Source organism: Andrographis paniculata, unplaced genomic scaffold (genome assembly GCF_009805555.1).
Source record: "Andrographis paniculata isolate CXL003 unplaced genomic scaffold, ASM980555v1 Contig32END, whole genome shotgun sequence".
Taxonomy (NCBI): domain Eukaryota; kingdom Viridiplantae; phylum Streptophyta; class Magnoliopsida; order Lamiales; family Acanthaceae; genus Andrographis; species Andrographis paniculata.
In genome coordinates this window covers 7,359,617-7,382,714 of record NW_026137565.1, presented here as the reverse complement: position 1 = coordinate 7,382,714, position 23,098 = coordinate 7,359,617, and the positions used below count along the sequence as shown (strand labels likewise).

General features: G+C 35.7%; 4 protein-coding genes and 1 pseudogene across 8 annotated transcripts; 2 read left to right on the top strand and 3 right to left on the bottom strand.

Annotated features, from left to right (window-relative positions):
* Nucleotides 1-1,412: 1,412 nt before the first annotated feature.
* LOC127247432 (CBL-interacting serine/threonine-protein kinase 12-like) lies at nucleotides 1,413-3,039 on the top strand (annotated as a pseudogene).
* A 351-nt stretch (nucleotides 3,040-3,390) lies between these two features.
* On the bottom strand, nucleotides 3,391-4,843 carry LOC127247435 (uncharacterized). 2 transcript variants are annotated; one of them, XM_051269264.1, is made up of 2 exons: nucleotides 4,668-4,843; nucleotides 3,391-4,367 (listed from the first exon to the last, which is right to left on the bottom strand). In XM_051269264.1, exon 2 carries the CDS (start codon nucleotides 4,365-4,367, stop codon nucleotides 3,705-3,707), a length of 663 nt encoding a protein of 220 aa, XP_051125221.1. In that variant the 5' UTR covers nucleotides 4,668-4,843; the 3' UTR covers nucleotides 3,391-3,704. The 2 variants fall into 2 exon arrangements, with proteins under 2 accessions (XP_051125221.1, XP_051125220.1); XM_051269263.1 differs by having other exon boundaries at nucleotides 3,393-4,367; nucleotides 4,698-4,843.
* Nucleotides 4,844-5,064: 221 nt separating this feature from the next.
* LOC127247434 (protein DOG1-like 4) lies at nucleotides 5,065-6,168 on the bottom strand. The gene has a single exon (XM_051269262.1). The coding sequence runs from the start codon at nucleotides 6,011-6,013 to the stop codon at nucleotides 5,237-5,239; it is 777 nt and encodes a 258-aa protein (XP_051125219.1). The 5' UTR covers nucleotides 6,014-6,168; the 3' UTR covers nucleotides 5,065-5,236.
* Nucleotides 6,169-7,486: 1,318 nt separating this feature from the next.
* On the bottom strand, nucleotides 7,487-13,355 carry LOC127247431 (protein MALE DISCOVERER 2-like). Of its 3 annotated transcripts, none has more exons than XM_051269260.1 (14): nucleotides 12,667-13,355; nucleotides 12,014-12,456; nucleotides 11,789-11,921; nucleotides 11,503-11,574; nucleotides 10,677-10,820; nucleotides 10,444-10,587; nucleotides 9,836-9,931; nucleotides 9,690-9,751; nucleotides 9,139-9,579; nucleotides 8,653-8,846; nucleotides 8,422-8,554; nucleotides 8,200-8,354; nucleotides 7,941-8,132; nucleotides 7,487-7,826 (listed from the first exon to the last, which is right to left on the bottom strand). In XM_051269260.1, exons 2-14 carry the CDS (start codon nucleotides 12,111-12,113, stop codon nucleotides 7,566-7,568), a joined length of 2,127 nt encoding a protein of 708 aa, XP_051125217.1. In that variant the 5' UTR covers nucleotides 12,114-12,456; nucleotides 12,667-13,355; the 3' UTR covers nucleotides 7,487-7,565. The 3 variants fall into 3 exon arrangements, with proteins under 3 accessions (XP_051125217.1, XP_051125216.1, XP_051125218.1); XM_051269259.1 differs by having other exon boundaries at nucleotides 12,730-13,355; XM_051269261.1 differs by having other exon boundaries at nucleotides 12,580-12,683.
* Nucleotides 13,356-17,553: 4,198 nt separating this feature from the next.
* Nucleotides 17,554-21,752, top strand: LOC127247173 (two-component response regulator ARR1-like). 2 transcript variants are annotated; one of them, XM_051268910.1, is made up of 7 exons: nucleotides 17,554-18,152; nucleotides 19,466-19,911; nucleotides 20,016-20,092; nucleotides 20,177-20,213; nucleotides 20,328-20,553; nucleotides 20,633-20,999; nucleotides 21,087-21,752. In XM_051268910.1, the coding sequence occupies exons 2-7, from the start codon at nucleotides 19,566-19,568 to the stop codon at nucleotides 21,285-21,287; spliced, it is 1,254 nt and encodes a 417-aa protein (XP_051124867.1). In that variant the 5' UTR covers nucleotides 17,554-18,152; nucleotides 19,466-19,565; the 3' UTR covers nucleotides 21,288-21,752. The 2 variants fall into 2 exon arrangements, with proteins under 2 accessions (XP_051124867.1, XP_051124866.1); XM_051268909.1 differs by having other exon boundaries at nucleotides 17,554-18,134; nucleotides 21,087-21,751.
* The last annotated feature ends 1,346 nt before the right edge of the window (nucleotides 21,753-23,098 follow it).

The window sequence follows — 23,098 nt, the reverse complement described above, 5'->3', positions numbered from 1 at the left end:
TATATCAGTCGTCAACTAGTCAGTAGAGTCAATGCGCGGGTGATTTTAGGAAGTCCCGGGACCACGCACCCGGACCTTAGATGCTCTGTTCTGTGACTATGATTTATACTATTAACGATGCAGATGCATCTGGGAGTGGGTCCCACGCCGTGGCAGCCGTCGATGCGAACTACTGAGATTTTTATTTTATTTTATTTATTTATAAGTAACGATCAAATTCGAAACACACGACTATTTTATTTTGGCTGAGAATGTTCGGTCAACGTAAGATCACACGGTTATACTAATAAGACTTTTGTACTTAATCCAATTGACGAGATCATATTCCTAAATTCCCCAAATAATTTTTATTACAACAAGAACAAACAAATTTAACAACATTCGAATCCTAATAAATAATCTGTCCGAGCTGTCAAATAGTTCAAATTCAAATTTTCTACGATTAAATATATACGTACATAATATTATATGTAATAAAAAGTGATTCAGTAGAAAGTGAATGTGGATTTGGAACTTAGCAAATGGATTTGGTCATCCCATCCATCCCATCTTAACGTGATTATCGCCTATGAAAATTTCATTTTTTTGTGGGTTGGATGGATTGTCGATTTACCTAATATTCTATCAGCAACTATTGCATATTATAATAATAATAATAATAATAATAATTATTATTATTATTATAATAGACGGGGCACGCTATTTTGTCACGGCCCAATTGAAATTCGAACATTTAACAGCCCAAAAACCCACAAAACTTATTGTCAAGATTATTGGAATTGTAATAATAATAATCCATGTCTAATTAATAATTATGAATTTATGATTTCGTAGAACTAATCAGGTATTTGTAGCTATTGTAGTGAAGATATTATTAAGTGGGAACGAGACAGACTATTAATTGAATGTAACTACTCATTGCCTTTTATGTTACTCCATAATCATGATTTCTTAACGTTGTTCGCACCCAATCATGTCCACAAATGCCAAGCCACACACGCCATTTTTATTTATTTTTTTATATAATGGGATTTTAATCTAATTAAGCTTGAATAAAATTTTGATTTTAAAGGAATTTGTTACTTAAGGGGAGAATGTATTACAAAACCGGAAGACGGCTATCGTGCGTTGTCAATGCGACATCCTGCCACGTCGGATGGAGATTCATTGGTTGGTGATACGTCCAAGCGTGCACGCGTCCGCATCTGATAATTTCTCCATAGCCGTTGAAGGTCCAGCTGTAAAAAATGCTATCTATTCAAAAAGCCGTTAATTAATGTATTTTTTATTTTTTGGAATTTATTAGTGGAATTTCGGGTTCATATGCATAACTCTTTTTATTTCTGGTGTGTTTTTTTTTACCTCACAGTGAATGAATGGCGGTGAGGAAGGAAGAAAGTGGGTGAAAAATTCACGCTTTACGCAACTATATTATAAGGAGAGGGATTGAATTCCGAATTCCCTCTCTCTCCCTCTTTTTCTCTCTCCGTGATTTTAGCCGCGAGCCATGGCAGCCGCCGCCGCGTCGGGCTCTCCGGGGGCTGCCGCAGCGACGAATCCCGGGAGGCAGAAGGAGATTAAAGGGCTAATATTGGGGAAATACGAAGTCGGGAAGCTCCTAGGGCATGGAACATTCGCGAAGGTTTACTACGCGAAGAGCGTAAAGACGGGGGAGAGCGTGGCGATTAAGGTTATTGATAAGGAGAAGATCTTGAAGGTCGGGTTGATTGGGCACATCAAGCGCGAGATCTCGATTCTGCGGCGAGTTCGTCATCCGAACATCGTGCAGTTGTACGAAGTGATGGCGACCAAATCGAAAATCTATTTCGTGATGGAGTACGTCAAAGGCGGCGAGCTGTTCAGCAAGGTTGCCAAGGGGAGGCTCAAGGAGGAAGTTGCGAGGAGGTATTTCCAGCAATTGATTTCCGCGGTGGCGTTCTGTCACGTCCGCGGCGTCTACCACCGTGATTTGAAGCCGGAGAACATATTGCTCGACGAAGATGGGAACCTCAAGGTATCGGATTTTGGATTGAGTGCAATTTCGGAGCAGATTAAGCAGGACGGGCTTTTCCACACCTTCTGTGGAACGCCGGCGTATGTTGCACCGGAGGTGTTGGCTCGAAAGGGATACGATGCTGCAAAGGTTGATATCTGGAGCTGTGGAATCATACTGTTCGTGTTAATGGCAGGGTACTTACCCTTCCATGATAAAAACTTGATGGTTATGTACAAGAAGATTTACAAAGGGGAATTTCGATGCCCTAGGTGGTTTTCATCGGATTTGTGTAGATTAGTTACACATTTACTCGACACAAATCCTGAGACCAGGATAACCACACCGGAGGTCATGAGTAACAAATGGTTCAGCAAGGGATTCAAGCACGTGAAATTCTACATCGAAGATGATAAATTATGCAATGTTGATGACGTTCTTGATCAGCTCGACACATTGTCTGATATGACAGAATCAGACCGCGAATTGGTGCTAAGACGGAGCCTCACCGATCTTCCCAAACCAGCTAGCTTGAACGCATTCGACATCATTTCATTCTCACGAGGATTTGATTTGTCAGGGCTGTTTGATGATGGAGCTGAGGAGGGGGAAAGGTTTGTGTCGGGGGCACCTGTTTCCACCATCATAGCCAAGTTGGAGGAAATTGCAAATGTTGTGAGTTTTGCAGTGAGAAAAAAGGATTGCAAATTGAAACTGGAGGGGTCGAGGGACGGTGCAAAGGGACCATTAACTGTTGCAGCTGAGATCTATGAATTGACACCATCGTTAAGAATTGTTGAGGTGAAGAAGAAAGGAGGGGATAGACTAGAATACGAGGAATTCTGTAATTGCGAGTTAAGACCCGGATTGCAGAGTCTTTTGACAGGAAATACAACTGATTCTTCCTACATATCCTTCGGACAGTGAATAGATGAAAAAGGGTACGTAGTTTGCCCATCGATTTCTTTTCTCCCCATCACTTGCTTAGCTCTGTTGATATAATTGCTATATATGTTTATATGTGTTCTTTAATCTTCCCTTTTCAAGATTTCCTCTATATACTTACATCGTGCTTGTTAGATCCTCTATCGATGATTTCAGTTGGTGTTGAATAGAAAGGAATCATAGCTAGACTGGTAAATTCACTCTAGTGAAATACACATATATACATTGAATGATGTTGTCTTATAACATATATAATCTTTTCCTGAGGAGAATGAAGTTCTTGACATAATGACAGTTACAAATCTAAAGGTAAGATTTGGAAGTTACTGCATTCAAGTAGGAAGGAATAGATGATGATTCTGATTTGTCTTTATTCTCTATAATGGTGAAATTCTGATACCAATTTTTGAGGACCCAATTCATTGCCATATGAAGACACTTTATCATGTGAACCACTAATTTTTCCCTACATACAAATGGATTTCTTTTCCTGCACAAAATATACATGTGAAAATGTCTAGCCCTGAGGTGGCAGTATGGCACCTAACTTATTGACATTTTGTTGGGTAGCTAATTCTCAGACAGTGCATTGATGTTATCTTGAAAGATATATTGATTGCTCTTCATTCTGAAGCTAAACCACATGTTAATAATGTGTTGTAGAAGACTACAGATAATGTTGGATTTTGCATATTTACAAGAGTTTGAAGAAATTAAGGATGTTAGATTACAACATGCTGCCAACTATATAAAGATTAAACCTTTCCTAACTGTAATCCGGATTCTTGCCGCCACGGCCACCTTGCTTCTTGCCCCGTTTCTTATCTTTACCAGCTGCCTTCCCTCGGCCCCCACTTGTCCCCGCCCCTTTGGCGCTGCCCTTTTTCCGGGTTTTCACATTTTGACTACTCTTAGGCCTCTCCGGGCCGTTCAGTGCATAATGTTCGGCCGTTGGAGATGGATCATACACCTCCGGCGACCATGAAACCCGGCATTTCTTTTTTGACTTTCCTTCTTTCTCCCGACTCCCTTTGAGAGCAGAAACTAGTTTCAAATCAGCCATTGATGTAGTAACTAAATTGGATTTATGCGAAAAATCTGACGTCCCTTCATCCTCCTCCTCCTCCTCCGGATATGGCATTTGATGTTTGCATTGGCCATAGCCCATCTGTTCCAACAAATCTTCTTCAGACAAATAGTCTTCTTCTTCGGACAAATCATCGTCATCTTCATCATCCTGTCCCTCACCAGGGCATTGTATCACATTTGTATTATCATTACTCACTCTGTTTTCATCGTCAATCTGTAGCTGGCCCGGCAATTCAGTGATCTGTTTGTATGCTGGCTTGCCTTCTTTAGCTATTACAGCTTCCGAGTAATCTCTTTCAGGACATGAAGAAGAAGAAGAAGAAGAAGAACATTTGTCCATCTACATTGAACAGGATGAACAATTTTTGGTATTCGTCAGCCATAATAAGTAAATAAATAAAACACAACAGTGCAAGTACAAAACAGAAACATAAACACGATCCACTATTGACCTACACAAATGATATGAACTAGATTACAATGAATCTGAGAATCAGATTATCGACACTATCCATTTGAGAACCCAAAATTTAAAAAAAGAATCAGAACTGAAGCTCTTCATTAAGATACATGGAAATGCTAATCTCCACGCAAATGTAGACATGGACAATAAAAATTCCTCGTAATTCTACAAACCAACCTAGCTAGCTTCAAAGCAGCAAATTTATACCGCGATTACTTGTTCGATTCGCCAGCACTGGCTCAAACAGATCTTGAATATCGATATGTTATAAATAGATTTCCGAAGGAGAAATTTACGGGTTGAATCAGGATCACCACTTCCAAAAACCCTAACTCAAATTTCCCAAATTTAGAAACTTTTATCTGGAGTCAAGCAAGGGCTTCGTTGAAGGCATATTTCAAGTCACTATTGGGCCGCCTACCACAGCCCATTTACTTGAGTCTAAAAAGTCAGGCCCAAAAACGACTCTGACTAATTTGTTAACTCTTAAAAAAAATCTTAAAATATTTTTAAAATTGATTATTGCCATAATCACATTTTCAAAAATTACCATTTAAATACGTACGATGCAATGCAGCAATAAACTGAGACCAAATTTATAGAAAATTAAAACAAACATAGTATAATACATTCATTACTTGTAACAGCACACACAGCATTACCATATAGCATCACACAGACTTAATTACATTATTAACCTTATTTAATTACTACAGATAGAGATAGAGTAGCTCTCTTTATATATGTTAACTACGCCACTGCGGTGCATTGTTGGTGTCGCCGGAAAAGCTGGTGGTGGTGGTGGTGGTGTGGTGGTGGTGGCGCGTGGATCTCTTCTTCCCCCATTTACGGAGATGGATCAGGAGCATGGAAGTGGCGGCGAGGAAGTCGACGGACTGCATCGGAGTCAGGAGATCCAAAACTCCTTTGAGCGCTTTCAGGCGGACGCAGTCCGCCATTTTCATAACCTTCTCGAGGCCGGCGAGAAGACCCTTGACGGCGGCGTCCACCATCCCCTCCGGCGCGGCGCTGTCCATCCCGCAGACCAGCTCCACCATTTTCCGGTCGGCGACGGCGACCTGCAGCCGCTCCATCTCCCGCTCGACCCTCTCCTCCTCCGCCTTAATCTGCGCCCGGAGCGTCGCTATCTGCGCCACCTGCTCCTCCGTCATCCCGGCGACGCTCCCCTCCGGCGGCTGGGAATTCCGGAGCGAGTCGATGAGGCGGAAGACGGTGGAGGGCTTCCAGCCGGTGATCCAGAGGTAGGCGTTCTCAAGAGGGGTGAGCCATAAAGGGACGAAGAAGGACAGCACGTTGTCGTCGCGGGCCGCCGTCGCCGCCCATTTGGTGGAGAAGTACTCTCTGTGGTGGACAGTGAGCTTCTCCACCGCCGCCTCGCAGCTGATCTCCGGCGACGCCTCCCTCGACACCATTAGTAGGAGCTTCAGCAGTTGCTCCAATTGGGATATCCATTTCTCGTAAAACTTTGAGAAATACTCATCCACCCGATCTTGACTTTCCATTTTCGCACAGATATGATCGTAATTGAGCTAAGAAATAAGAACTGTTGTGTGTTTATAGCTGTACATAATATACATACATACATACATATATATATAGTAGGGGGGAGAGAGGAAGAAGAAACAGATGTTGAAAGAGGGAGGAAGCCACGCAAAAAAGGGGCTTACGAGAGCAGCGACAGGCGAAGCCTAATACGATATTGTTTCATTTAATTATTATACTATTAAATATTCTTTTATTTAACATATAATTATTTATATTATAGTATTAATTATTTTAATTTTATATATTATATGTCGCTTTCAGAGAATATCGTAGATTCGCATCTAAAATAATTAACGTCACCATCTTCAATTTCTATCTCCGTACACTTTTTGAACAAATTTAAGGTTCTGTTTAGATCAGAAAATTTTAAGAGCTTTAAACTTTTAGAAAAAAATTGACATTAATAAATAAAATTAAAAAAAAAAATAGTGGTTAACACGATGTTTTTAAGAAAGCAATGATGAAAATTTAATTATCAATGGTGATTTTCTTCATTAACTACATTGGTTTCGATATGTTAGTACTTTCTAGACTTCTAGTTGTTGAAATTATTCGTATGGTGTGGATGAACTCCTGAGTTAATCTATCAGTCGGCTGTCTTTTGGCGAAAACGAAAGGGCATGATATTACATTCATAGATGAGGTGTCAAGAGAATAGCCATTTAGATTCCACGTAGCAGTTGTCTGCGGATGAATGAATTCTGCAGATAGATTATTTTTTTTTTTTTTTTCAGAATTATGGATCACAGGTAAGACTGATGATCCTGCACATAATTTGTACACGAATTTTCTTGAAGTTGTATTTTTTTTTTTTTTTTCCTTAATTATGAATCACAGTTAAATCTGATGATTCTGTAAATGGATTTTCTTGAATTTGAAATAGGTTTTCTTCTTATGAATCATGCATTATAGCTAAGATTGATTGATCTTTTTTTTTTCTATTATTTTTCCACTTTCAGACAACTTCATTTGTTATGCAAGGATGAGGTCGTCATCGAATATTGTGACTAGCATCGGAATTGATTATAGATAGATACATGTATTTTGGTTGGCAGTGGTACTCACAGTCAGCCACAAGGACTGATTTTTTCTACACACTTCCAGTTGAACAAATATCATTTATATCTATCTTATAGTTTTCCCATCACGTGACCTAATATTGATTTGTTATGAAGTCTAAAAAAAAAAAAAAAAAAAATTATATTACTAATAAAAAAAATAACTGCATAATAATTAAATCGTTTATTGTGATATGTGAGATAATAAATATCAACAGCATATTGGAGAGATTAAATGAGAGTCAATTCTTACAAAGACTGTCCATGTTTGGCCTCCTTTGTGACACAACAAAGCATCGCTCAAGAACACACATAACACACATGCATATATACATATACATATATATATATACATTTATGAACTCTAAGATCGACAATAAAAGTAATGTGTAATTGCAAATTAAGAAAGTCTGGATCCAAATGTTAGTACAAAGGGCATAGAATTTTGCCATCATGTCGCTTCTGAAGACAAAATCTCTAGTTCAGCCCACCAAAGGGGAGAAAGTCGGGGACATGCAACCTCCGGTGATATATCAAGACCTTGTTTCAATTTAAGAATAACTTCACTCATACAAGGCCGTTCCCTCAAATCCTTTTTAGTACATTCTCGGATTGCTTCGCACACAGCATCAAGTTGGTCGTCGTTGAATGACTCCAATGTTGGATCTATCAACTGGTTGATTATCTTCTTGTCATGAATATAAGAATTCGCCTGACAATGGTTTGTACAATCTTAATTATAAAATTTTCGCCAAAATGTTTTGTATAGGTAATTTTTGAATGTCAGTAAAAGTAAAACATGGTGAAGCATAGAGAAAATAGATACCCAATCTAAGATATTGCCTTGTTCTTCTGAATAAGGCAGCCTTCCAGATATGACCTCCAACATCAAGATCCCGAAACTGTGGATGTTTGTTTCAACATCGGAATGTGGAGGCAATCCGGAGTGGCCCGTATCATTTTCTGTGTGACTCTTCGAGGTGGATACGAGTTTTTCCCAGAAACTGACATCTGCAATCTGCAGAAAGGAATAACTATTTCGGTGTAAACTGTATTCGATGGCGTGTGTGGAGAAAGAAACTTACTTTCGCTGCATGATCATCCGTCAAAAATACTTCATTGGAATTCAAGTTGAGATGTGCCAATGGTGGATTAAGACCATGCAAGTGCTGAAGGCAATAGGCGACTCCCATGATAACCCTCATCCTTGCATTCCAGTCGAGGTGTTCGATGTCTACAACTGACAAACACAAAAATACTCACATTGATGCAGTTTTTCCTTAAAAGGTGTACCGAACAAAACTTACCATGCAAGCGTTCAAATAGAGAGCCATTGGGAGCGTACTCGAAAACCATCATCCTTGTGAATGGTTCATCTTCGCAGCAGTACCCGATGAGATTGCTAAAATTCTTATGATTCACTCTGGACAAACTATCAATCTGTGATGGTAATGAGAGTGAGCAAATAATTTTGAAATTAGTTGGAGATTCTGACAGGGTACAGAATGATAACCTCCTGTGACAGAAAATCATCAAACCTCTTTTCTGAATGCTATTTCAGCACGCTTCGACCATGTGTTTTTGGATGCTATGGCAGTTGTTCCAACGGCAATCTCCACTCCACTTGATAGAGTTCCCTTGAACAAAGTGGCCACGCCCTCTTTAGTATACACGATGTTGCTGAAATCCTCACATGCAGTTTCTAGCTCAGATCGATTCAATTTCGGGACGCCTACAGATTAGATCATAAGAAAGGTATGCAGCACACATACAAATAAAATAATTTTACAAGGAGAGGAGAAACAATTCAAAGCTTAAAGATTCAACTCACTTATAAGCAGATTTTTAGACACTTCTAGAACAAAATTTTAAGGCAGTGTTTCTTTTTTCACGATGGTTGAGTTTAATTCAAATTCTTGACGGTAATTCCCAAATCCAACATTCAGATTTTTCTATATATCTCTTTCAAGTAAACAGAATTTCATGAACATCAGTGTTTGACATACTTCATATGCAAAGTATACCTGTAACAAAGGCCTTCTGCAGTTGCCCGCTCAATCCAGTCTTCCAAGGGCGAATGGTTTTTGCTTTCCTTCTGCAGACGAATAGTACAACTGCTGCAACAATGAGCAACAAAACTGCAATGGATATTAATATTATAAGCGTCAGTGAACTGCCAGAGCTTCCACGTGATGCCTCATTATTCGACTGGCTGGCAACAGCTGGACTAGGAGGCTCATGAAGGCTACTCTCATGACCAGAAGTAGATGAGGGTGCAGGGGCAGGAGCCAGCTTCTTATTTGGGATAGCAGGAAATGAACCACTGCTTCTGCTTGGAAGAGGAGGGGCAGTTTCATTTGGGATTGGAGCCCCTTTAAGGTTGGCAGGGAGAGCCGCAAGGTTTGCAGGCTGTTCAACTAACACGCGACGAACATTATTTGCTTGCTCCTTACACGTGTTGGCACCTGGCTCCGGCATATGTAGCCAAATAAATAAAATTGCATTTGCTTGCCTAAGTCTCACTTCATCGGGGATCATGAATTTGAGATATGTAAACACAAGTTTGATGGCTAACCTGCTTCATTGATGCAGCAATTACCAGCACATTCTTGTGAAGAATCATTTCTCAGCATGAACCTTTAGAAGAGGTTGTACACTTTCATGGCTAATATACAATTACAACACTCATCACAACAAAGGGATGAAACAGTCGTTGCTTACTTGGGGAGCAGATCAAGGTAATCTGTGAACCTCCATGTTAGTAGTGACTTGAATGAATCTGTTTTCTTCGATGGTTTTACAAAACTCGGCCAGATGCTGCACATATTATATAACAAAGTACAAAAACAAGAAAAAATCAACAAATGGAAAATGTCTTGGTGCTTTTCAGCAAGTCTTGAAACATGAGGTGCTGATCAAAATGTGAAAAAGAATAATTAGCATAAAGAAAGGTACAGAGAACAAGTATGATGCAACATAGTCATGAAAAACTACATTTATTAAAATGAAAGCAAAAAAAAAAAATTGATTTTTTGTGGACAAAGCCGGTACTAAGAAAAGAGAGATGAGATATATAAGAAAAACCAATCCAGAGTCTCTCGATTGTGAGTGTACCATATGGTTTTTAACTACAAGACATATCCATTGATATAGCAATATACTGATATGAGGTCACATGCCATATTAATTTATACATCTACAGGACCAATTAATCACTGAAAACATCAAGCAGTGACAGAAAACTGGGGATTATCATAAACGGCATAATTTTGACACAAATTAGCGGAGGAAATATATATATATATATAGTGAAGTTAGGAGTATCTTACAAATGCCCAAATTTTCTATTGAAGAAGCGAAGTCTAACAGCAGAAGCAGTTGAAAGGATGCCATCAAACTGGAAATCAGATAGCAAACTCAACTTTCCAACCTCCACAGGAATGCTACCTTCAAATTGGTTATTGCAGAGCAGCCTAGATTTAGAGAAGAAAATTAGTGCAGCAGATATTATATTATTCAGCTATATAAACTTACCCCAAAATCACAAAATACTAACACTTACAAGCGCTTCAGCGAATGCAGTCTTCCTATTTCAGTAGGCACGGTTCCACTCAGGTAATTATCCCTCAAGTCCAAAACCTCCAGTGTCAAAAGGCGTCCAAACTCTGGAGGTATGGTTCCAGAAAGATGGTTCTTTGACAGGTCCCTTATGAGATAATCATAAGACTTTAAGCAACCATATTTACAAAAGAAATATAAAAGCAAAAGGAATATAAAAAGGATAATTTACAGTACAAGGTCATAATTCTAGTCCAGTCAGATGTAGAATTAGGAAGGTTAAAAATATCATATTCAGCAAATATAACTTGTAAAGACCAAAAAATATAAATCATATGTCAATGCCTCAATTAAAAAAATGTGGGCGCAAACTCAGTTGTTTATAAGACTAAAACATAGACGTCTGCATACAAACATTAAGATAATCAGAAGACACAACTATTTGAGAAATTATCTCCTCAGAAATAGAGAAGACAGAAGAGTTTCGTCCAGAAAAAACCAAGTAAAGTGTTAAAAGGTTTCTTCCTCGTTAAGAGCTTCTTCTAATTAGATGTTTTAGTACAAGTTGCTACAAAACAACATAAAATATACATGTATATATACACGTTTGAAGAAATCATATAACTAGAGACAAAAATATAATAATCTTCTAAGTCAATGTGAATCAAGTTTGAAAGGCGAGTAGGGGACTGTAAATACTGCATATTTGATTCCATCCATAAATCGATCTTCTTCCCTATGAGTTCTAGTCTCAATAAGACGAGTCTCAGATGCAGGAACTACCATATTTTTTAAGTTAAATCTTATACAGAAACAGAGCTGATACTCACAGAATTCTTAGATGCATAAGATTTCCAAGTTCTGGTGCCAAAACTCCCTCTAAATCAAGTCCACTTTGATTTCTGTGTAAAACATAAAACCTTATGAAGCAAGTAATTTACGACTTTCTTCATCAGTATTGGAGCATTTCACAAACATCACTTTAGGCAAGGGATCCAGCATTTTCAAAAACAGGAAGGATAATTGTGTTGTTTTGGTTTCCATGGGACTAGGGGAAGCAGAGAAGCGCTGTCCTATTTGAAATTGGACAAGACAAATCAAAGAATGGAGACATACAGCGTAACCACTTGGCCGTCCAAGCACTCAATGCCTGACCACATGCAAGGGTCACAGTCATTCGGATTCCAATTGGCAAAAGCTCCAAATGGATCAGCCTCAACCTTTGATCGAAATTGAAATAGTGCCAATCCTACATTTATTTTTCAATTAAGTAAACTGCTTCCACAACATGTTAAAGACTTACTAAAAGCTGAACTTTTAGGGTTAACAAAGCCACATTACCTTCAGAATTGAGCGTGCAGCATCCATGAACTTTAAAAACTAGTATCGAAAACATTAAACAAAACAACTGCAATCCATAAGCAGTCCATTTCTCCCCCATTGCTTGCTCAGAGTGGTGGAGGCAGTTTCTGCCAACAACCAGACTCTATAAAAGGAATAATACATTCGCCAGTTTTTCACCGAATAACACCCCTCCGAGAAATGAAGACTTGTTCAATAAACATACAAATGATCCAGCACATCACCAACTCTTCAGCTCACAAAACTAATACAACTGTACATATAGAAACCTCCTCCCAAGCAGAAATTAGATAGCAAGTAAAAGAATCTATGTTAGCATCTTGAACATCTCATCTTCAACCAGGTTAAATAGTGCTATAACCTTCTTACAGAAAACTGCACAACCCGGTTGAATCAATTATCCCAAAAGATTCCACCTTGAGCTGAAAAATGAAACAAGGGATACATCAATTACAAATACATTTAGGCGCATGTATACACAAAATCAAAGAACCATATCTTTGAACAGGAACGAAGCAACTAAAAAACGAACTTATTCCACAAACCTCTATAGAACCCCAATTCAAAGGACAAAAAGAAATGCATTAACTTCTATTTTACATTTTTAAAAGGAAAGGTCCTTGAAGGATAACCTTGGGAACAAGGAACCGAAGAAAAAGCAAAAGGGCAAATAAAGACATGCAGAGAAAGCCCACCAGAATTGAAGGAGGGACAAGAATTCTTCAGTTGCCTTCTCAATGTAGGAAAAGAATGCGAATTCACAACCCTCCGACAGATTGTATATGCAGACTGGTTCAAAGAAAATGCAGAGGGCCGAAAAAAGTCGAAGGTTTTGAACAAGAATACGAATTGATAGGTGGGAAAATGGTGATCGAAATAAGAAGATTGTTAATATAAAAATGAAAAACTAAATAAATAAAAGCAATGATTTTTAATATGTTGAAATAGCCCAGAAAAATTTCTGCGACATTTTTCTTGACTTCCCTTCTCAGGATGATCTCAGAGGTTAAGACTCTCCTCGACCACCTCTCTCTGAAAGAGGGAAAATGGGGAAAGAAAACTCGCACTCTCTCTCTTCCCCCCCTCGTTTTTTTCTCTCTCTAAGAAAATAAAATGTTTTCCCCTTCACCCTCTCATTGACACCCTCAAGCTCCACCACCATCGTCTTGCAAAACAATTTTTTCCTTTCTCGATAATTTCCATTCCAGTAATAATTTTGCCCTCTTTCTCAAAATAAGATTCAAGTAATCGTCCTAAAATGGACGAATGAAATGGTGCTAAAACCTCGTTCGGGTGTCTCCGGCCTGACGAAGATAGTGTAAAAAAAAAAAAAAAAAAAACCGACAAGAGTCAACCGCCGGTAAATCTTTCCCCAACGATCGATGGCGCAGCCCTCTCCCCATCCTATCTTTTCGGAAGCACTTTTCCATTCTAGACTCCTTCCCTCTCTCACTTCTTCCCTCCCCTCCTTCCCGCCCACCATCCCTCCATTTCGGACTCTGATCGCCATTTGAATCTCGTTTCCTGCACAAGTGGGCTAATGGACTCATTTTTGGGCTCACATTTAGGGCTTCTGTTTTTAATTGGGCCTCTGTTATATTTAAAGAAAATTAGAGGCCCATTACGACACTGGCCATTGTCGTTTTGATTAAAGTAACTCATTATTGTAATTGATGTAGCAATAATAGTTGCAGGTGAACAATCAACTTATAGGAAAAACTAAAAATTAAAAAAATCAACCACTAAATTGCACAAATTAATAGACCCTTGAAATAAATAAAAAAAACCAAATAAATAATGAAGAATCGCAACTGTAGTTAAAAATCCTAAAATAAACACAAAATTTTAAATTTATCGTTGATTTTGTAATTTTCAATTTTCTATCATCGGTGTGAATAGAAAATATTACTTAAAGAAAGTATTTAATTATTTAATTCCTCTGGACATATTACTCAAATAATCTGATTTTGATAATAATGAAAATATATAGTACTCCATCTTAATCAATAGTAATATTATTCAATATTATGTGTATCTCTAGACAAATTTTCAACATTTTGAAAGCTATAACATGATGTTCAAATTACTTGATGCGACTTATGACATGCTTCTTCAATTTTGCTGGTCAAATTATTTTATTTATTTATTTTTAGTAAAAATAATATAAAAAGAATACATTAGTAACTATTTATATATATATCTATGCACCAAATCATGAAGTAAATAATTAATACTTATCAACAATAATTTTTTTAAAAATATTATATTGAATGTGAAAAATTAAATTAAATATTCAAATTTTTACTATTTTAAAATTGTTCAAATTTCAAAAATAACTAAACCGAGCCGAAGATTTTGGAAAAAAATAAATATAAAATGTTTGTAACTTAAAATATTGCTCAAAAGTAACAATTTTCTCAATTATAAAGAGGGAAGGGAGAGGAATGATATGTATTGAATGTATATCTATCAATTGATTGAGAATGGTCAAAGTAATATATATATATATATATATATTAAAATATTGATGAAAATGAAGGGCAGACCGACATTTGAAATTTGATTAACCATTTGATAAATTTGTCTTATTAAGAATAAGATATTATAAATAATAAATTTACATATATATATATATATAAGTTCATTTGTCCACTCACTTGCGCATATAGTTTATTTTGTAATGTATTAAATAAAAATTTAAATTATTTTTTAAAAAATAATAAATTTTAAATTAAAAAATAGGAGTAAACTATGAATATTTTCCCTAGCAAAATTTTAAAGAAGTGTGACTATCTTTACTTAATTTTTTTTTTTTTACTTATTTCCTTATTATGTATATTCGTCACAATTTCTTAATAAAATATATGATATTTGTATTTGAAAAAATAAAATAAAAATTATTTAGACAACAGATGTTATAAATTATAATTAATTGGATTGGAGAATCGCCCTATATATATTTAGAGCCATAAGAAATAGGCCATTTTAATATTAACACTCAAATATATATATATATATATTTATTTATTTAAATAATAGTAGTAACTACATATTTCATACGGATTCGTATGCCGTATGTAGGCCGGTGCATGTTGACTACTTAAAAGTATTCTCTCTCTCTTCCTCTCTCTCTCTCTCTCTCTATATATATATATATTTTGTATGTATATGTTGTAGTGTAGAATTAAAACATGCAGAGTAGGGGCTGGGACGAGTATTATTAATTAATTAATTAATTAATAATAATAATAATAATAATAATAATAATAATGATAATAAATAAATAAATAAATAATATATATATATATATATTTATGTATCATAGAAAGGGTAGTTTGTCGTGAGTGTCGTGCAGGTTTCCACGTCCAAATAATTGAATGGCCTCCTTTATAGAAATATGAACACACTTGCAATTATTTAAGTTTTCGACTTCAAGTCAAAATTTAGCCAATTAATTAATTAATTAATCATTGCTATTATTGCTCCATGCTTTCTCCCACCAATCATTACATTATAATGCAAATAACTAATACCAATAATCGTAACTAATGCCCCTTCTTGTTAGCCATGCAGCTTGATGATCGATGAATACATACTCTCATATATATGTATGAAAAGACACCACAATTATTCTTTCATAACCATGGATACAATACCATGTAATTACTTGCAAATATTAAGAATGGTGACGGTTAGAATGCTGATTACTCTAATAATTTAATCGATCTCGCTACAACATGCAAATTAATATATAACACTATATGGTAATAATTAAGAAACGATATGTAATAATCTGTAGTAGTATATAGTAGATGGTAGTTTTAATTTCAACTATATGATATATAAATTAATAATATTATCAAGTGCTGATGAAAGCTAATAAGCACAAAATTGATTTGATTTAGTATGATCAATGGGAACCCTAACCATCTTTATTAAGAATACTATGATACAAGTATATAACTAATTCTCGTATTTATAATTAGTATTATTATTATTATTTTTTTTAATAATGTGTTTTTGTTTTATATTTTTATCTTTCTTGGGTGCTAGGTTGAATGTCCACATCCTTGACAATTTATAAGAATATCAGTATATGAGAACGGACGACCAAAACTTAAAGAATGTCAACTCTCCATGCACACGAGAAGACAAAGGCCTTATTATGGCAATCAATCAATCAATACATATATATATATATATATATATATATTCTGACAAGCATCTAATTTCAGAATCCTGTCTGAATTCTGCCATTAAAATAAAAGGGTTTTGTGGATGTCTGTCTCCCATTCCTCCTAAACCCTTTCAACCTCCTCTCTCTCTCTCTCTCTATATATATATATATGTAAGTTAAGTATATATATATATATATATATGTACGTGCATGACAACTCAAGAAGGGGCAGTTGAGAGTATCATTTAGTGTCAACAACTTCTTTGAATAATAACACTCACCTTTCATCTTCCAAAAGATGAAAATTTTAATTCAGTGAATGAAATTCGTCCAATGATATTTATATATATTCAAGAATATTGTCATCATCTTGATGTGATTGTGAGATCATCACCTTTTGCAGTTTTGCCTATTGTAATGTATTAATTAATTTTATTGGGCTTATAATTCTTTGACACGTGTGAGAAACCCTAATGGGAGTGGCATGTATAATCAAAAGATTGGTATATATTGGGACAAAATTAATTATTACTCGTTCAACATACACAAGAATAAGACAATTAGTTAACGTACAAGAAAAGGTCGAGTCGATCTCGATCGGGTCCAAATTTGAAAACAAAAAATTCCCACCAAAATTGACCAAGTACATATTTATATATATATATATATATGCAATTAATTAATTAATCTTGAGATTCCATCCACAACGCATGGATGAAATTCAATTCCCCATATATATATACACATAAAAGTTCATTCTTGAAATTAAATGACACCAGAAAAATTGGTGGCACTTTGAGTTGTCAACAATTAAGTACCATAATGTAAATAAAGTCGTGGCGAACTGAAAAATAATCAAGTCGAATTCACATTATATACATATATAGATGGATTGATGAATATATATATATATATATTTATTTAATATTGGTGAATGGTGAATGAAGAGCAAATAAAAAGTCTTGGTTTAGGTAGGATAAGAAGGTTGACAGGGAACCCCTTTTCAATACCATTTCTTGGAAATAAAAACACCCACATATATATATACATACATACAAATACAATCATAGAAAAAAAAATGTACAAATTTGTATATGATAGCTAATCATGAAAACCCATTATTAAAAGTTAAATAAAAATGTGTTCGTTCGAGCTAATTAAGTCAACAATTAAGATAATCACATGTGAGAGAGAGAGAGAGAGAGAGAGAGAGAGAGAGAGAGAGAGAGAGACAACTGTCAAAGGGAAAGAGGGGTTTTAAAAGAAGAGAAAAAGGGGGGATTGTTTTAGGGAAGTCACATGATATTCAACAGCCAATGGGGCCAGACCTCATCTGTATCTATAATGCAAGAATTATTGCATTATATTACACAAGACAACTAGTCGATTATATTGTCTGAGACTCGTTGCAATTTTTTCATCTATAGTCCCCCCTTTTCTTTTTTACAATAATATTTTATTTTATTTTCTCTCAACAAAGAAATTTAATTACAACATGTTGCATGAAAGTCTCGGTAAAAATCCAGAAATTCTGACGAATAATCGCCTCTTGGAATTTAATTCCATTGTTGAATGAAACTTATACCTCTCAACATCCACAAACCATAAGAGTACTCAACACTTCTTTCTTCTTCTTCTTCTTCTTCTTCTTCTTCTTCTTCTGCTTTTTTTTTCTTCTTCCTTCTGTGTCTAACTTTGTCAGAATTTCTTCATCCATCACCGATTTCTTGAAAAGTATATATACATATGATCAACGGATTTTAATTAGTTTGATCGATCATCATCAGAGGCTGCAAGGAAACAGCACACAGCTATCCTCGTCGTCCCATACAGATGTTAGAATCTGAGGATTGATCGAATCAGATCTGAAGAGAGCTTCAAGAATAATATATTGGAAGAGCTTCATCAGTATATATCCTCTGGGTTTGTATCTCTGCCGAAGTAATTTTATGCTGTTTTGTACACAAATGAAAACCCTTTGTTTTTTTCAAGAAATTTTCAGTGAATTTCACTCACACTAAAACGATCTTGAGACTTGGATTTCGCTCCCACTTTGATTCTACTCTTTACTGATGATTAAATCGATCATCGATCTTCAAGCTGTATTGATCAGAAAGTAGCCTGGTCTGCAGTTGGGCCTGATTTATTTTTTCCCAGTTTTTTCGAAACACAAAAGGCTTTTAATTCGACCCTTTTTGGTACACTTTTGATAATCTTTTTATGTCTTTTGAGAGCTAAGTATGCTAATCATTTCATATTTTAGGATGCGAAATGAACAGATCATGTACATGATTTCTGCCATCCTTTTTGGTACACTTTTGATCATCTTTTTTTAGGGTTTTTCTTCGTGCAGCTTTTGGCTATATCTCACTATTTGCGAAAATAATTGCCATAATTAGGAACCAAAATCGTGTATCATAAAATTCTTTGACTTTAATTAATCGAAAAATGACAATTCCACAACTCGTCGATCTCTTTTCCCTTTTTTTTTTTTTTTTTGAGACCAAAATAATCTTGTTACAGAACCTTCAATCTTTTTCCTTGATAATATCTCCTAAATTTTCTACCACAATTTCATGTTTGTTTTTGCCTTTTTTGAGGTGAAAATAATCAATCTCTCTCATCAAGTTCCTCTTTGATTTTTGCCCATAAAAAAAGGGGGAAAAAAACCCTCGTCTACACCAAGTCAAGTCTACAATTCATAATTCATGACGCTGTTCATACCCTCCCAAAATCTACCCTCCCAAAATCTGTCCATTGGGAGTTCTTGAATCAATTCGTGGAGTAGCTTTGAATGTGGTGCCAGATTTCAACACAATCAATGTTTCTTTTTTCTTAAAAAAAAAAAGAAAAAAAATATCACCTTTTTATATATCATAATGGCTTGCAAGGGGTGTCAGTTATTTAGGATCAACTGCAGAAACCCACGTAGAGTAATTGAAACCTGCATTTCTTGAACATTCAGTGGTTTAAAAATGGTTGGGACTTTGAGTTTAATTAACAATAAATAACTTGCTTTCTTTTAAATCCCCCTAAATGATATTCAATGTTTTCTATGTGGATGGCATTAATTCTTTTTATATATGTGTTTAGTTAACTCAACCAATATCCTTTAAAATACTGTTTCAGCAGTCACTGTTACTGTTTTCTTCCTCCGAATTTCTGTAGTTTTACTATTTCATCAAGTGGTGAGGAATAATATTAAACGTTGGATTTGAATTTTATTTGATTCTTTTATTTATTGAGACCTGCAGGAATTCCCAGAATCAAAACTGTGTGATGACTACAAAGGGAGACTATAAGACAACATATTCATAGAGCAACCATTAAAAGCACATATAAACAAAACAAGCAATGGCTGATGAAGAAATGATTAATGGAGGCCATAATTATATTGGAGAGGAAGGTGCAGACAACATGTTACAAGATGATTCCTCAGAGAATTCATCGATTGATCTGAATGAAGAAGCAGACAGCAATCACTTGATTTGTGATCCAATGAATAACAATAATGACATGTCATCCGGCGACGGCGAATTAACGAGATCGGGGGATAGCTCAAAGTCAGGAGAGCAAGGGAATCAGGAGAAGAAGAACACAGTCAGACAGTATATCAGGTCGAAAATGCCGAGGCTGAGGTGGACTCCTGATCTCCATCTTTCATTTGTTCATGCCATTGAAAGATTAGGTGGACAAGAAAGTAAGCAATAATGATATATAAGTAATGAATTGATGATCATCACTACAACATTTGATTTAATTTCAGTAATGTAATGGTGTGTCAAATGGATGTGCATTTCCCAGGAGCAACTCCCAAAGCAGTTCTTCAGCTCATGGATGTTAGAGGACTCAGCATTTCTCATGTCAAAAGTCACTTACAGGTACAGAAAAAATTAGGGTTCTTGATTAGGGTTTTCTTTTCCTTTTCTTCTTTTCTTGGTTCACATGATCTGCTCCTTGTGCAGATGTATAGAAGTAAGAAACTGGATGAATCTGGCAAAGGTAAATCACATTGTTGGTTTCAAGAACAATTATGTTATATATTCATATATATATAGAAATAATACTATGTTTTTATAACTCCAATGTGACATAAATCAGAAGTATTAATTGCAGTAATAGGACAAGGGAATAGGATTTATGTCCAAGGGAGAAACCACCTTTATGGAAGTGCTCATCATCACCATCATCATCATCATCATCACAGCAAATGCAGCAGCCCTTTTCATCAGCTAAGAGTAGAAAATGGTGGGATTGTTTTGGCCAGGAATTCGAATCATGATGATCGGACACTCAACTTCCCACAAACCCCATTCAACTCCACAAAATCTATACTATCCAGGTAAATTAATTTCTTCATCAACAACAACAATCTATTTAACCTATTTAGATTTTGATAAAATGTATATGTCTATATATAGATATCAGCAAAAAATTTCACCTCATCAAGAAGCCAAAATGAGGCTTGATTCCGGGCTAACTTCGCATTCAGCCATGGCGAAGCTGTCCAATCCTATGCGTACTACTAATGCCGCCATGCCAGAAGGCTATCCGGTCAGGCCGGCCCAATTTCTTGAAGAAAGACGGTGGCCACCGCGACAAACAATGATCCAACAAAACCAATTACCTAAGCGAAGAGAATTCCAAACCTCAAACATTTGGTCACAGAACTTGTCTCGCTGGAGAATGTCCATTGACACCAACCAGCAAACAATGATGAAATCCAGCATCACACCTCATAATAACCCTAAGCCACTGATCAATCTCGACCACTCCTTAAGGCTACAGGTTCTAATGCTTTTTTTAATTTTCAAGTACTAAATGTTTTTATAATTATACTCATACATATATATATATATGTATATATATATACAGATGAATGAGGATAAGAGAAACATCCAAATTCAGGGTAAAGAACAAAGCTGGTTTTCTGGTCATGATTTACAGCTTAGCCTGAGCTTAAATGGCAATGAACATTATCAGAAGGGATGCTGCAGCAAAGGTGGGGAATCAGACATCAACACACAGCTTTCTCTTGCTTTGAGTGCTCCACATTCATCAGGAGCTGCAACCTAGACAGACACCTACCCCACCAAATTACCATATTTTCTACATACACCAGTATATATATATATATAATTATAATCTGTGATTGATACCACAGGCATACACATTATTAGATTTATATATATATATATAATTTCAGAGATGGAGGCAGGCTGAGTACTTGAGATCTGACCGTGTATGCTTGAGAGCATAGGAGTGAGATCTTGTAAGTACTCAGCCCTTTTAGGAGAGAGAGAGAGACAGACAGACAAACCTTCTTTAACTACATACATTATACACACAGTTAATGATCATTGTACGTATATATACGCTATGCATTTTATACTATACATATATACATACACACATGACAGTTTGGCGTTTTGTTAAGGGGTTTTTGCTGAACCCATGCTTGCCATGTGCATATTAAATATAGGACAATTCAAATTTTTTTGCTAACATATGAACTCATATATACGTACTGGATATATATATATATATATAATATATATATTTGTGTGTGTGTGTGTGGTGTTGTGTGGATTAAGCCAGTGTAAGGATGATGAAGAATTAAGGGTTACTTTTTGGTATGATGATATTTCCAGAAATGGAAATGATGTGTGATTAAACACACCGAATTTGATATATGTTCACTTATTCTATATAATAATATAAGTTAAATATCTATATATATTTATGTTGTAATGCAGATTTATATTAGTTCACATATACATATATAAATATATTAATATTAGCATAGCCCAAATTTGAGCCATATAAACTACACTAGCCAATTTCACAAGCAACAAATAGAAGCAGAAATTCAAGAAACATATTCCAGACAAGTTGATATATGCCATATCTATATAAGCATGAAAATTAAGAGTATTCTTACAGTATTTTTGCTCAAGGAATCTGATCGATTTAACAAAACATTTCTTATTATTACTGTTCAAAAAAATATAGAGATATATGTTGGGTGGTTAGGTATACCTGCATGCATAAATTATCTTAATTAATCCAACCACATATGCGTATAGCTAGATTTCATATGAAAAGAAAATCAGTAATTTAGTAATGGTGGAAGGTTACACATCAATCTATAATTTATAATTGTGTTGCAATTATATATCATTATTAGCTTGACCCCATAAATAAATAAGATTAATTGAGCTTTCAATGTGATTAAGACTGCACAAGTAAAGACAACTACCTAACCTCTGACCAATATACCACAAAAGCCATCATCATGATTCACAATTTTGTACTAAAATTTCATGTAAATATAAGATTTCTGTATTGGGCTTACGTTGATACTGAGATGATCTGACAACAAGAGCAGATTCTTGTTCCCAGCCCAGGTCTTTCGTCAATCTGCAAAAATTGATTATGAAGTGGACATGTAACTGTAACAAAGAAACACCATATAGTTATAAATACAAGAAATTCTTATTTAGGATTTGAGTCCATAAGTATTATATGAAGCAACGAAGTTATTATAGTCCATCAAGAACAGTTCTTTTCTGTATGACAAACAAGAAACCAGAGGCAAATCCATAGCTTCAATAAATGCAGACAGGCAGGCATTGTGGGGATCGATTGATCATAAACTTACACCAGATTTACACTTCATTTTGTTGATGTGTTGGTATCACTGTCGCCAGCTCCTGGAAATGTTGGAAAGCATTAGAAACAGGACAAGTAACGAACAATAGAGTGAAGACAATTGCAATTAAAATCAAGTTACTGCAGAATTCCATTGATGATAAAAGACTGAACCTTTCTGCTCCGTCTTAGCGAAAATGGTGCGTCGCGACAGAGGCGAGACGTTACCGCTTGCT